The 12,429-nt window shown below is 37.9% G+C and overlaps 1 protein-coding gene across 1 annotated transcript in view; it reads right to left on the bottom strand.

Annotated features, from left to right (window-relative positions):
• adam12b (ADAM metallopeptidase domain 12b) overlaps positions 1-12,429 on the bottom strand; it is a 79,005-nt gene that overhangs the window by 42,367 nt on the left and 24,209 nt on the right. Inside the window, 1 exon segment of the mRNA XM_056767502.1 lies at positions 1,577-1,655. Coding sequence (XP_056623480.1) covers positions 1,577-1,655 — 79 coding nt within the window.

Genomic DNA, 12,429 nt, shown 5'->3' with positions numbered 1-12,429 from the left:
TCCAGTGCTAACACTATGTGATGACGTCAAAAATATGCCAATTAGTTTGTGACGCCAACAGCGCCACAAGTCTGTCAAAATCCTGTGGGAAACACTGCTTTTACAGCATTTATTCATCTTTGTTAAAGTTGGTAAACAGCAATACATTTGTTCTTGTTATTTTACTATTAACTAATGTTAAGAGTTAAAAAAGTTGATTAAAAAAATGCTGAAATTAAATTAAACTTCAATTAATAAATGCTGAAGAAGTTGTGAGCTAATGCATCATCTAATGTTTATAAATCCAACCTTACTTTGCGTTCAGACCGCCGCCGTCTAGAGCGTCAATAAAGGCTCCGGCCGCCCTGCCAACATCGCTGTAGAAAGATTCATGGATGCTCCGGCTCCGGCGCTCTGAAGTAAACCAAAGTTTACAGGGCTGTGTTCTCTAAAATCCTTTCAAGCGGTTGACCTCTACGTTACGATTGGTTGCCATAAACCTCGTCATAGCTCATTACCATAAAGTTGACCTGATTTCAACTCTCCTTGACGCTGTCAATGGCCGAGACGCGTCGCGCCGCTGCTCCCCGATGCTCGCTGCCGGCTCACATTGAAAATGAATGACTTCCGGCCACTTTGACGCTCTCGACAGCAGCAGTCTGAACGCACTGGTTTAAACGATTAAGTGACACCAAGCAACTAATAAAACGTTTTTTTATTAAATTGTGAGTCACTTTATTTTTGATGTGAAATACACACCAAGTCAAAATGTCAAGTGACTTATTTTAAACTGTTCTTACGAAGTTAAGCTTACCTAAGGTGTTTTATAATCTAATTGTAAACTGTTACACTCAATGTGAGCCTGTCCTTCAAATTTCCCATAATCCTTGTCTGTGCTCCTGATTTGCATTTACTCTTAACAAACTGAAGTGCGTTCTTTCCACTTTGTAAAAACAATGTTGTCAGTCAAGTATCAATTTTCTTGTCTGTCGCGCTTAAGTCTTGTCAAGCTGGTGTTACCTTTTTAACCAAATAATATTTTACAACAGCTCCATTTTTAAACTTCTCAGCGTGAAGAACAACAGACTGTTTACAGTTACAAGAACTGGTTTAAAGAATTAAAAATTTGTGCTAAATTTGCCCCACAGAAGCAATATAGCCAAGACTATGTTTGAATTGGAAGAAGGGGTGGGCGACATGTTGTCAAAGCTGCCAGTTACAGTTCTTAGGTCTAGTCTAATTAAAAACAACAAAAGACAAAGTAGACCATTCAAATGAAGCCTGACAAGAATTTCAACATGTTGTCCGGGTGTCAACTTCATATCTCAGCAGGATTAATCGGTTTTCTGGGAAGACAGCCAGTCAGAATACACTAGTGCACTCGTCGGAGCAGTTTAATGACAACAATATAACTGTTTTAGACAGCGCTTAACCATGGGTTCACTGTTCCATTTACTCGCTATCTCACAACGGAATAACCTCATATAGCTAGTCTATGATCTGTAAGTCTAAGTTGAATTAATGGTGTAGTGAACTATCAAGGGGTAAAACAAGTCATACACTAACAGACAATACAATTTCCTGTGCTCTAACATACCGTAGAGTTGTGAGCGGTGGTAACGATTTGCCCATCTACCCCGTAGTGCGTCTCTTTGTACTGGCTTGCAAACAGGCCGCTGGAATAGAACACAAACATAAACAGACTTTTTAACATTTCATCCGACACAAGAAGAATATTGTATGAAAGTGCATTTACACAGACAAGCAAACGCGTATCAAATTTATCATTTGAAAAAAGCAGCACTTGCAGAACTGTCATATTTTCACTGGCCCATATTTGCAGAGCAGATTATGGAAGTGTGTCACACAGGAAATTGAGAGTAAACTTGCTTTTTGGAGATGCACATAAACAGGATAAGTAGGGCACAGTATGTGCTGTGATCACACGAACCGATCAATATCTAGAGAGATCCAGCTAAACATAGGCCCATAAATAAAGTGGGGTCCAACACTTCAAGAGGACTCTATTTTCAAAACTCATTTATTATACATTTGTTTGTATTTGGTCAACATATTCGCTTTAATAAAGCATGCAGTCAAGGTGACATGGACGGTATGGTAGGCTACAATTTCTGTAAAATCTGATGACCCATGTTTACCCGGCATTGATTTACTAATGTGACCTCTTGCAGAAAGAACAAATTTGCTTAGGCAAAAACTCTAATATATACCCGAAGATAAGAGAGCAGCTCTGCCTTTAACCAGCAGTTCTGCATGTTATATGGCAATTCTAGCCCAGTGTCTGTAAAGTTCTACCAGAAACAAACCTCTGGAGTGACATAAAGTCACCCAACAGCAATGTCGAACACTTCAAATCAGGCTTTTCCCATTATGTTCATTTTTTTAATTGATTCTAAAATACCTGTAAAGCATAGTATTGTGTTGTTTAAACATGAATATGAGCTTGTTTTCTTAACACTATTTAAAGGCAGGATAGGTGATCCCGTCCAGAATTTTTTTGTCATGCTGCTCGGAAATCTCTTTACATCCTGATAGCAATCAAAAAGTATACTGGTCAAATAATATTTGTATTATTATACAGTGTCTGGGAAAGTTCTAGGATCCGAAAAAATTTACCCGATCAAAACGTTCTTGCCTACACTGTGACTGGTCACATGTATATTTTCAGCCAATGTATTTTGCATACCACTGCGCAGCCTGTTCAGGCAGACATCATACGTCATCAGCGCGCATACGTCCGCTGTGTCAATGTAGGGAGAATGGGAAGAATATAATGGATTTAGTTAAGTTACGTGAATACATTCATGTGTTTGGAGTAGGCGTGGCTTTGGATGGCGATTCGCATAGAGGGTGGGTTTATACTTTCAGTCCTAGCATGCTAAAGTTAGCACCTTTCCAAATCAACCACCCCACCATTTAGATCAGCAGACATTGCATATTTTGGGTTATTTAGACTAGCTTATCCCGTTTAAATTTCTGCAACTAAATGCAAATAATCATCAATAGTTTCATTTGGAATTTGGAGGAAATGTTGTCACTACTTCAAAGAGTGAATGGAAAATGATTTTCATCATTGATTCTTTACATCACATTTTTAACATTTTAATGGAGTAAATAATTTTGAAATAGTCTAATATCAAAATCCTAAAACTTTCTGCTTTTAGATGTTAATACAATTCAGAGTTTTCTGTATGGTCTTGACATTTTGGACACCACTGTATATACAAACACTTTCTCACAGCGACCGCTAGAATTCTATCCCAATTGAATATGTGCATATGTGAACAAAGCAGCTGAGAGCAACACAAGGTAGATTTGGAAAAATATTTATGAGTACCTGCAACCATTGTTTGTTTGTGTATGGTGGTGCAATTTGTGGGTATGGTTTTGGTCACAGGTCAGACTGTAATGACATCAAAAGTGGCATGCGACATGATGAGGGCATGAGGAAATCCAAATGTAATCACCTCAATGACATAAGCAGATGCTTAAGGGGTCAGTACAGTGTGCCTGAGAACATTGGTTACCATTAAGCCTACATCATATGGAACACATGTCAATTTATCTAAACCATCCTGTAGGCTATGAAAATACTGTGTACAGAAACACTTGTGAATATCAGAAATGCCATCAGAAAACCTAACAAGAGAATGTCTTTTTTTAGATATTTTGGGACATATTTTACCGGAATAAAGCTATTTGATAATTTTGTACTTTATTGATGTTGTTAACAATTAATCCAACTATAAAAAGTAATTGATAAAATATACTGTTTCCCATTGTGTACCATGTAGAACTACTCGGTAAGTAGCAGAAGCTTATAAATAAAATAAGAAAATATTCAGATTTCTTCTCCAGGTCTATGCACGCCATAATTATACTGCATACAGTTCACATTCATCAACTGAACAACAGCATATGAAAACAGATACCGTGTTTTATTCTTCAGGCAAACCTCCATTTCGCATTTGCATCATGAACCTCCTCGGTTTAGACCTTGGGCTAACATATTAGTAAAACGCACCAGCTTGGCTCCCTCGCATACGTGGGTTGTTGCCTCCATGGTCGTTGTGAGAAAAGCCATTCTTGTCATAATTTCATTAGAGCATCCTTCAGTAATGATAGCACTCCAGTACAATTTCCATTCTTCTCGATTGGATCCACACACCAGTGGAGGAGCAGCTCGTTGTTTTGGAACAACATCAAAGAGTCCCGTTGAAAGGCTTTGATGCTGTTTGGGTTGAGCTGGCGTGACAGCCATCTGAATCCGAATCCCAAACACGGCGTGACACCCTCAGTGCCACAGAGCAATGAGCGAGGGAATGTGGGATTTGGTCCACAGGGAAGTGTGAATCATGAAGGAATGATGGCCGTGGTGTAATATGCCAATCAGGGATTAATGTTAGAAAAGTAAAGTCTGTGGTATGTAAGAGGCTACGGGCGCTTTGCACGGGAAATGTCTACACCATGTTGAAAAGTTGTTAAAGACTAAATTTTTACGGATGTTGATAACCAAACAACGACGGTATTGACTTGCATTGGATTTGTGTCCCTACAATAGAAGGGAATGGGTACCGCTGTTGTTCACTTACCAACATTCTTTAAAAATGTATTCTGTTGCGTTCTGCAAAAGAAAAAAAGTCATACCGGTTTGAAATGAGAAGAGGATGAATAAACAATAACAATTAATTTTTGGGTGAACTGCCACTAGTAAGAAAATCCAAAAAACATCCAATGCAAAAATTGTCCCTATCCATTATAAAAGAATCTCTATTTATTATTTATTTAATTGTATCTAAATATTAAAATATTTTAAATGTTAATAATTGAAATGTTCCATATGTTAACATTTTTAAATAGAATTTTCAATTTGTTTTTAATGTAGAAATAAAGGTTAATATAGTTACATATTTAAATTAATTATTTTTGTATTAACTTCTTTAAATCTTAAGTAACGTGTAGCATGGGGAAAAGCTGTTTCAGTGCAGCTTCCCCAACGAGGATCGTGAACGATCATGACCTCCACAAGTCCATCCACCACTGAACTGATGTAGGTGTCTGTTGTTCCGCCTGAGGACATTCTTGTCATAAATGAGTCCTGAGGTGTGGTACACCAATAAAATATTTACAAACACCCTTTTACCCAGCAAAGCACCACTGACTTTCACCATTGCTATGTTAATATTTGATGTTGGGAACCATTTTGACATGCTAAAGTTAGACATGACAAAAATAGTCTCCCCAACACAACCCAGACTTAAAATTTAATCAACAAACATGGACGGTGTTATGACAAAGAGTGAAAAGGTCGAAGTGAAAGTCAATTTTTTTTATTAAGGCATATTTACACTTCATATTAAATATTTTTATTAATTTCATATTTCTATATTTCTATTCACAATGTTATATTTCAAGTCATTTTTAGAGGGCAACGTTCACACAGACAGCAGCGTAAGCGGTTCATATAGTGCCATCATCAAATAAATTCTGCAGGGAAGCAAAACTTGTGGTATGATGAGCAGCACAAAAGGCCAGAAAACACTGCTATGTGTGTGAGTGTGTGCTGACTTTGTGTCTTAAGATAAAAGACCTAATCCTCAACTCAATCTCCTTGAAATCCTGCCCTAGAATACACAGCGCTGAAACATGCTCAGAAGAACCAAAGCAATGATTGGAACAAACTTGTTTGCTTTACTTCAAGAGCTACTGAAGACACAATACAACAACTGCATCGGTGCTGTTATAATCGGTTAAGCTCGTCTCACTCCAAGGGGGATTCGAATGTCAAAACTAAGCTGGTGTGGTAGTCGGTTGTGCTAACAAGGAGGCCCAAAGCCACAGTCTCCAAGATCAGTCCCTAGTGCGCCTCTTGCAGTCACTGGAGGCTTGTGGTGCGGAGACAGGAATAGCGATTGCTCCAAGGTACATCATAGAAAGCCGAATTACAATAGCATCTCTCCAAAACTACTGTACTTTAGTAATTGTACTATTAGTAATTTTCTTATTTCTTGTTGGTGAACCTCAGACTTTATGATCTCCTTTCTACAATTATCTTAATGGACTCAATATCGAACTAATATGGTTTCAGCAGTCAGGGGGAAAATCAGCTGTGAAACTGAGAAAGTGTGAGAGGTCTTGAACACCATTTAGACCCTTTAATTAAACAGTTCATTGCACTGCCTGCAGTGTGTAAATTAAAAATACCCATTAAGTTTTTATTCTGACAAACAGAACAGACACATAGGTGACAACTGCAGCAGAAACTGAAAAATACGGCGAGCAATTTCTGTTCTAAAAGCCTTTTTCAGACAAAACCTTCAGATTAAGCTGTACATGAGTCATGTGTCATTGAAATAAAGTGGTCACTGGCATGAATGTTATGTTGTTAGCACATCTGCCAACATTTAGAGTAGGATTCTAACAAAATCACTCAGAAATACAGTACTGCTTAGAACGTTTCTTCTTTTACGGTATCCTCTCCTTTTATTCTCCCCATACTCCGATTTAAAGAGGTAAGCTTGTTAATTTCATAGACTTTCATTCATGTTGCCAAAGCAGAAACCATCACTAAAAATCTGAAGTACCAGCTTTGGCTCACTCTCTCTCTTTCCTTTCTCTTCTCTAATACAAGTGCACAGAACATGGCTGCTCTAAAGGCCTTTATTCTATTTCCACACACTCCTGTGTCTCCAATTGATTAAGCTTTCCAAACTAAAATACACAGGATTCACATAACAGGATGATGTGGGGGATGGTCGAGGATGAAGGACAACATGAAATCCTCAATGCTAAAGAAATATTCTAGGTGCTGAGGAAGAAATGTCTGTACGGGAGATTTTGTTATGTATGTGAGAGAAGTTTGTGAGAAAAACAGAAAGGCATTTCTCCATAATGAGGAAAGTTTATATATATATTTTTAACTAACATTAAAATCACCCCCTGATGCATCTCAATTAAGCCTAAATAGTAACGGTGCATTTACAGGTTTATATATGTAAAATATGTACAAATGTACATTATGCTGTTAAACATTTAGCCTGACTCATTTATAAAATACGAAAATATAAATTATACCATATTAGAAAACATATATCGATAAATGCAAAAAGTCTTTCTTACTTATACAAACACGTATAGCACACTGTAGGCAAATGTTGATAAGATTCTGTTCTCTCAACATCTTTCTTCATCTTTTCCCACTCGCTCACTCCTGTATGATTAAACTTCCCCTTGTGGCTTCTGACATCAGTGTGCATGTGGAAGAAATTCAGCAAAGCTCCACAGCTTTGGTCCCTCTTCAGACTCTAGGGTGTTTCTGCATGGGAGTATACTGTATCAGCCTTTGTGTTTGTTTGTGTGTGTATCCTCTGAGAATTCATTCAAGGACGAAGCTAAATTTTGAAGATGCACCTTTAGAAAGGTTCACCCCTGCTTAATCTCTTCATTCACAAATCTACTGTGCATAAGGGCTTTTAATAAACAGTGTAACAAATCAATAAAATGGAAGGAAGGAGTCGGGAACCGGAAAACATTAAACAAGTTTTAATATAAATAATAACAGCCGGCGGCCCCTCACGGACGACCGCCGGCGAACAAAACATAAACATAAATATAAATACCAATATAAATACAAACGTAAAACAAGTTCGGGCCCGGTCCTCTCTCTTCGACGGTCCGGTCTCTCGTTCCTTTTATGCTCCCATCTCCTACGTGATTCGAGCCCGGTGTGCGCACAGCTGGCACTAATTCACAATTACTCACCGGACTCGAACCACGGTCTCGCCCCGCCTACTCTACTACAAACAGATTAAAAACAAGCTTGTGTGAATAATATAATGTGACCGAATAATTTAGATCATTGACTCTGCAACGGTATACCTTAGTTCATATAATTTCTCTAAACTTGAATGCGCTCTGCACGCATCGTTCAGGCCTTTCAAGTAGTATGTACAGAGGCAGTTGTCCGGGTAGTGGGTCTGAATTGATAGTTCCACAAACACTCTCAGACTGGCAGACAGCGGTGGAGTTGTTACACTCTAGAAGTTTAATGTCTAGAAGTATAAGTTTTATTCAACATTTATTTTCAATAAACAACTTTATATAAACTATAAAAATGAAATGTAAAAAATCAGTTTATTGCTAAGGCAACATTTATAATTTAGTTTTCTAATAATATTTAAACAAACTTTTCATTTTACTTCAATTAAATGTTTTAATAGTTTTACTTGAATAAAACAATCTTGACCTGACCCAACAATAAACCATCTGCATGTTGTTCAATTCTCCAATATCCTAGCTTGTCTTTTGTTATTTTCCTTGTGCCATTTATTATTTAATACAATCTTTGCTCTCCTCCTTCCCCTCTCTTTCTAATCTGAGTCCATAAACAAGTCCACACCAAGTGTGTCTGGCAGACTACCCATCCATTACAGGCACAACACTAAAAGTCCTGAGAACTGTGAAGTTTATGTTAATATTCCATGCTGTGCTATTGCTGTGAAGCAAACCTGAGCAGACCATTGAACTGTGCATGTTAAATAACACTCAGTTAGTAAAAGTGTGTCTCACTCGACATGATGAAACTCACAAATGACAGCCCTGTGACTTTATTCTCAGCAGGGATGGCAGTACACAATCATTAAGAACTTTCTTGAACCACAGATCATCTACTTCACTAGTTGGGGAAGAAGAGCATTCAAACTTGAATAAAACCGAACAGAATTTCAGCTCTTGGCTATTTGTAAATTTGCTCTATTTCTCAGTGTCCATTTCCACTCCATTAACTGCCGTCTATTCTTTCTCTTGTTCAATCTCTCCGCGGACACACTGATGATTCTGAGCTATAATAGAGTCTCCTTCTCAGCTCATTAAACAGGTCTGATCAACCTCTTCTGCCTTATTTATGATGGTACCTCTGATCTGCTTGCGATTAGTCAGACTGAGAGTGCCGGTAGTCAGGGGACTGCAGGCAATTGCGTTTTTTTTGTCAAAAGGTAAAATAATCTAGTTCTTCATTAGCGCTGAGTCTACGAACGGTGTGTGCAATGCTCACACAGCTTCAAACATCTGTGAGTAATGCAGCAGAAGTGTCTCTCCACTGGAGAGCATTCTTCATTGCGTTATCCAGATGTCTTACAGGAAAAACAGCTAGCGAAGCTTTTGTTTGGTCAGCCTGCTGTTCTGCAGACACCATGGGGTAAAATGTAACAAAGATGCATGAGAGAGAGGAAAAATATGAATAAAAAAGCAAAGGAAAAGAACCTTCATATTCGCTATACATTAATTCATAGATTAATTAACATTCATTTTAGGTGTTCCACTTTTGTGGACTGGAATGAAAACAGGTGGGACTCAAAACGATTTCTAATCCAATTCATCAAACCATATTCAGAACGATACAAATACGACAACAAGACAGCAGTATTTTATGTGCCAATGCATTCCAAAGCATTCCTTACCTGTCAATTACCGCTGCACATTAAAGATGCACATAAAAACTGGATTTGTAAATTTTGATCTGTCTCAACAGATTAGATAAAGCAGGACTCGACATTAACGCTTGTCCGCTTGTCTGGGAAAAGTTAATGTTTTGTATGGGTAAGTGAGAGTGTATTTTACTTGACCGAACGGACAAGCAACTTGATAAAAAGAATCAGCGCGACATATGTACAATAATAAGGATATGTGCATAAGACAGAGCTGCATGATTGTGTGAAGTGTGTTTGTCGTGGTTGTGATTGTTTGTGTGTGACAATAATCAGTGGCACACCGCACTGAGCCCATGCTGAACCGGAATCCTGCAGTTTACTATAGTATACTTGAGTAATTTAAGTGGACAAATATACAAATATTGCTAGGAAAAAAAGAAAAACACAGAACTTAGAAATATTAAAACATATTTAGGTGATCTAAAAATGATATGGCCTTTATTCATCCATCTGTATGTAACATTAATGTCTTTTGTAAGTTATCTGCCTGTTCATAATTAACTAAACTTGCACATTTCTGCTTAAGTTAACGTACAGCCTTATCACTAATAATAATGCTTGCTTTTGGTCGATAGCAGTCACAGATAGTAGGCCTATAACCAAATTCAGGCGGCCAAAGCAGCGGATACTAGTTAAAATGTTTAGAAGCAAACTTGACCAAACTAAATCCGAAACAATTATACTAATCATATTATATTTTAATTCAAATTAAATATAATTTTTTTGTCTTTGGACAAGTAATGTTTGTACTCGGACAATTGAATGACAAATGTATTTGTCCAAAGGACAATGCTTAATGTCAAGGCCTGGATAAAGGATATTAGAGTATATTTTATTACAACTAAAACATTTCTATTAATTAAAGAAATAAACACTCTGCCTAAATATTATTTAAAATACTAAATGAAAATTTGAAATCTTGCCTTACCAATAAAAGTAATAAGTTAAAATGGAAACAAGTCCAAGCGCGTCTGGTAAGATTTATTTGAATGATTATGGGTGCTCCAGAAGGGGCCATTACTAGTAAATAAAAATAGTGAAATCTTTTATTTATTTTTTTTGAAATAAGTTTAAATTGAGTCGCTATAAATATTAACTCGAAAAAAACTAAATCTGAAATAAAAAGAACAGTTTACTTACAGTAGCATATAAAAAAAATCAAAAGCACATAACAAAATAGAAAGAAGTAAAAAACTTCGGAACAGATCACCCTAAGGAGGTTGTTAATGATCAGCTTGTTCAAGTTTTTCATAAGAAGAGAAGTTTGCTGAATCTTTAAGAACTTTCTCACATGCTCATCCATGAATCGTCAACACAGGAGCAAACATCACTCAAACTTTACCCAGCAGGTCTTATCAGCTTCCTGTGAGAAACTTCCCTTTGGATACAATGCTCACATCATTGTTTGTCAGCTCTCTCGTGGTCTCTCACTTTATGAAAACCCCCTTGTTTTTCACTGATGTGTTTCCTCTGTTTTTGCTGTTAGCGCATCTGGCTGATAAAACAGGACCACTTCCAGGTTTGGCTGTTGACTTTTAGTGATGAGATCATGGAGAGGTCAGCTTGTAAAGTCTCTTGGGAAAATGAAGTGAGATGAAAAGCTGACCTTTAAAAGGTAAGTTGACTGACACAGCTCTCAGAGGAAAAATATTTAAATCAAGCAAGTTTTCAGACATAACCATGCTTAAGCCGAGAATGATTGGGCCACGATTTTGAAGTTTGAGACAAATTTCGTGGATTGTGAAAGATTTCCCTTCCCATAGTTAAAGGAGTAGTTCACTTCAAAATGAAAAATGATGGACTATGGACTCTCTCACTCTTCACACACTTCCTGTTTTGGCTGTATTTAAGCCATGGCTGTGCCATGTATACTTCGCAAAGTATTGTCTGTTTAACTGCATACCGAGTGTCTCACTGTTTCTTGCTGTTGTTCATGTTTATGTACCTTGTTATGACCATTGTGCCTTGTTTATTGGATTACTGCTTTTGGATTACATTACATTTTACATTTAGTCATTTAGCAAACACTTTTATCCAAGGCGACTTACAAAGAGTTCAGGGAGCAATAAAGTGACATGTCATACAGGAGCAATAATACAATAGGTGCTAGTAACAAGTTACTAGTTTCCACAAAAGCCAGAACAATACCTGTTCGGAGAAAGAGAGAGGGTTAGGTTTTTCTTTCCTTTTTTCATTTGTCTGTCAAGTATTCACAGAAGAGATTTTTTGAATGTTGTGAGAGATGTGGTTGACCGCACTGAGTTGGAAAGAATGTTCGACCAGGAAGGAGTTGTTATGGAGTTTGTGCGTGAAAGCAATTTGCTGCCCATTTGAGAAGGCAATACAAGACACTGCTAGTTTGCTGTACGCAGGGTCCATGATGGGGTGTAGGAGGGTGTGAAAGTATGCCGGTGGAGATCCAGGGACAGTCCTGTAGGCAAACATTAGTGACTTGAATCTGATACCGGCTTCAACAGGTAGCCAGTGGAGAGCGATGAAAAGGGGTGTCACATGAGCCCTTTAGCTGCATTCTGAACCAGCTGGAGTGGTTTGACAGCCTATGCAGGAAGACCAGCAAGGAGAGCATTGCAGTTGTCCAACCTTGAGATTACAAGGGCCTGGACAAGAAGTTGTGCCGAATGCTCAGTGAGATAAGGTCTAACCTTTCTACTGTTAAATAAGGCAAATCGGCTTGACCAAGTTGTCTTTGCAATGTGATTATTGAAGGACAGCTGGTTATGAAACATGACTCCCAGGTTCCTGGCTGTTTTGGAAGGACTGATTGTGGTATTGCCAAGTTGGAAGGTTGAGATTGTGTTGCACCGTGGGGTGTAGCGGAAATACAAGTAGTTCTCCTTTGGCAGGGTTCAGCTGGAGGTGATGATCTTTCATCCAAGTTGAGATGTCTTCAAGGCAGGCTGTAATGCAAGCTGCTATAGTG

This window comes from Triplophysa dalaica, chromosome 15 (assembly GCF_015846415.1).
Source record: "Triplophysa dalaica isolate WHDGS20190420 chromosome 15, ASM1584641v1, whole genome shotgun sequence".
In the NCBI taxonomy this organism is placed as follows: Eukaryota; Metazoa; Chordata; class Actinopteri; order Cypriniformes; family Nemacheilidae; genus Triplophysa; species Triplophysa dalaica.
Note: the sequence above shows the minus strand (reverse complement) of the source record. Positions and strands in the feature narration are given on the sequence as shown.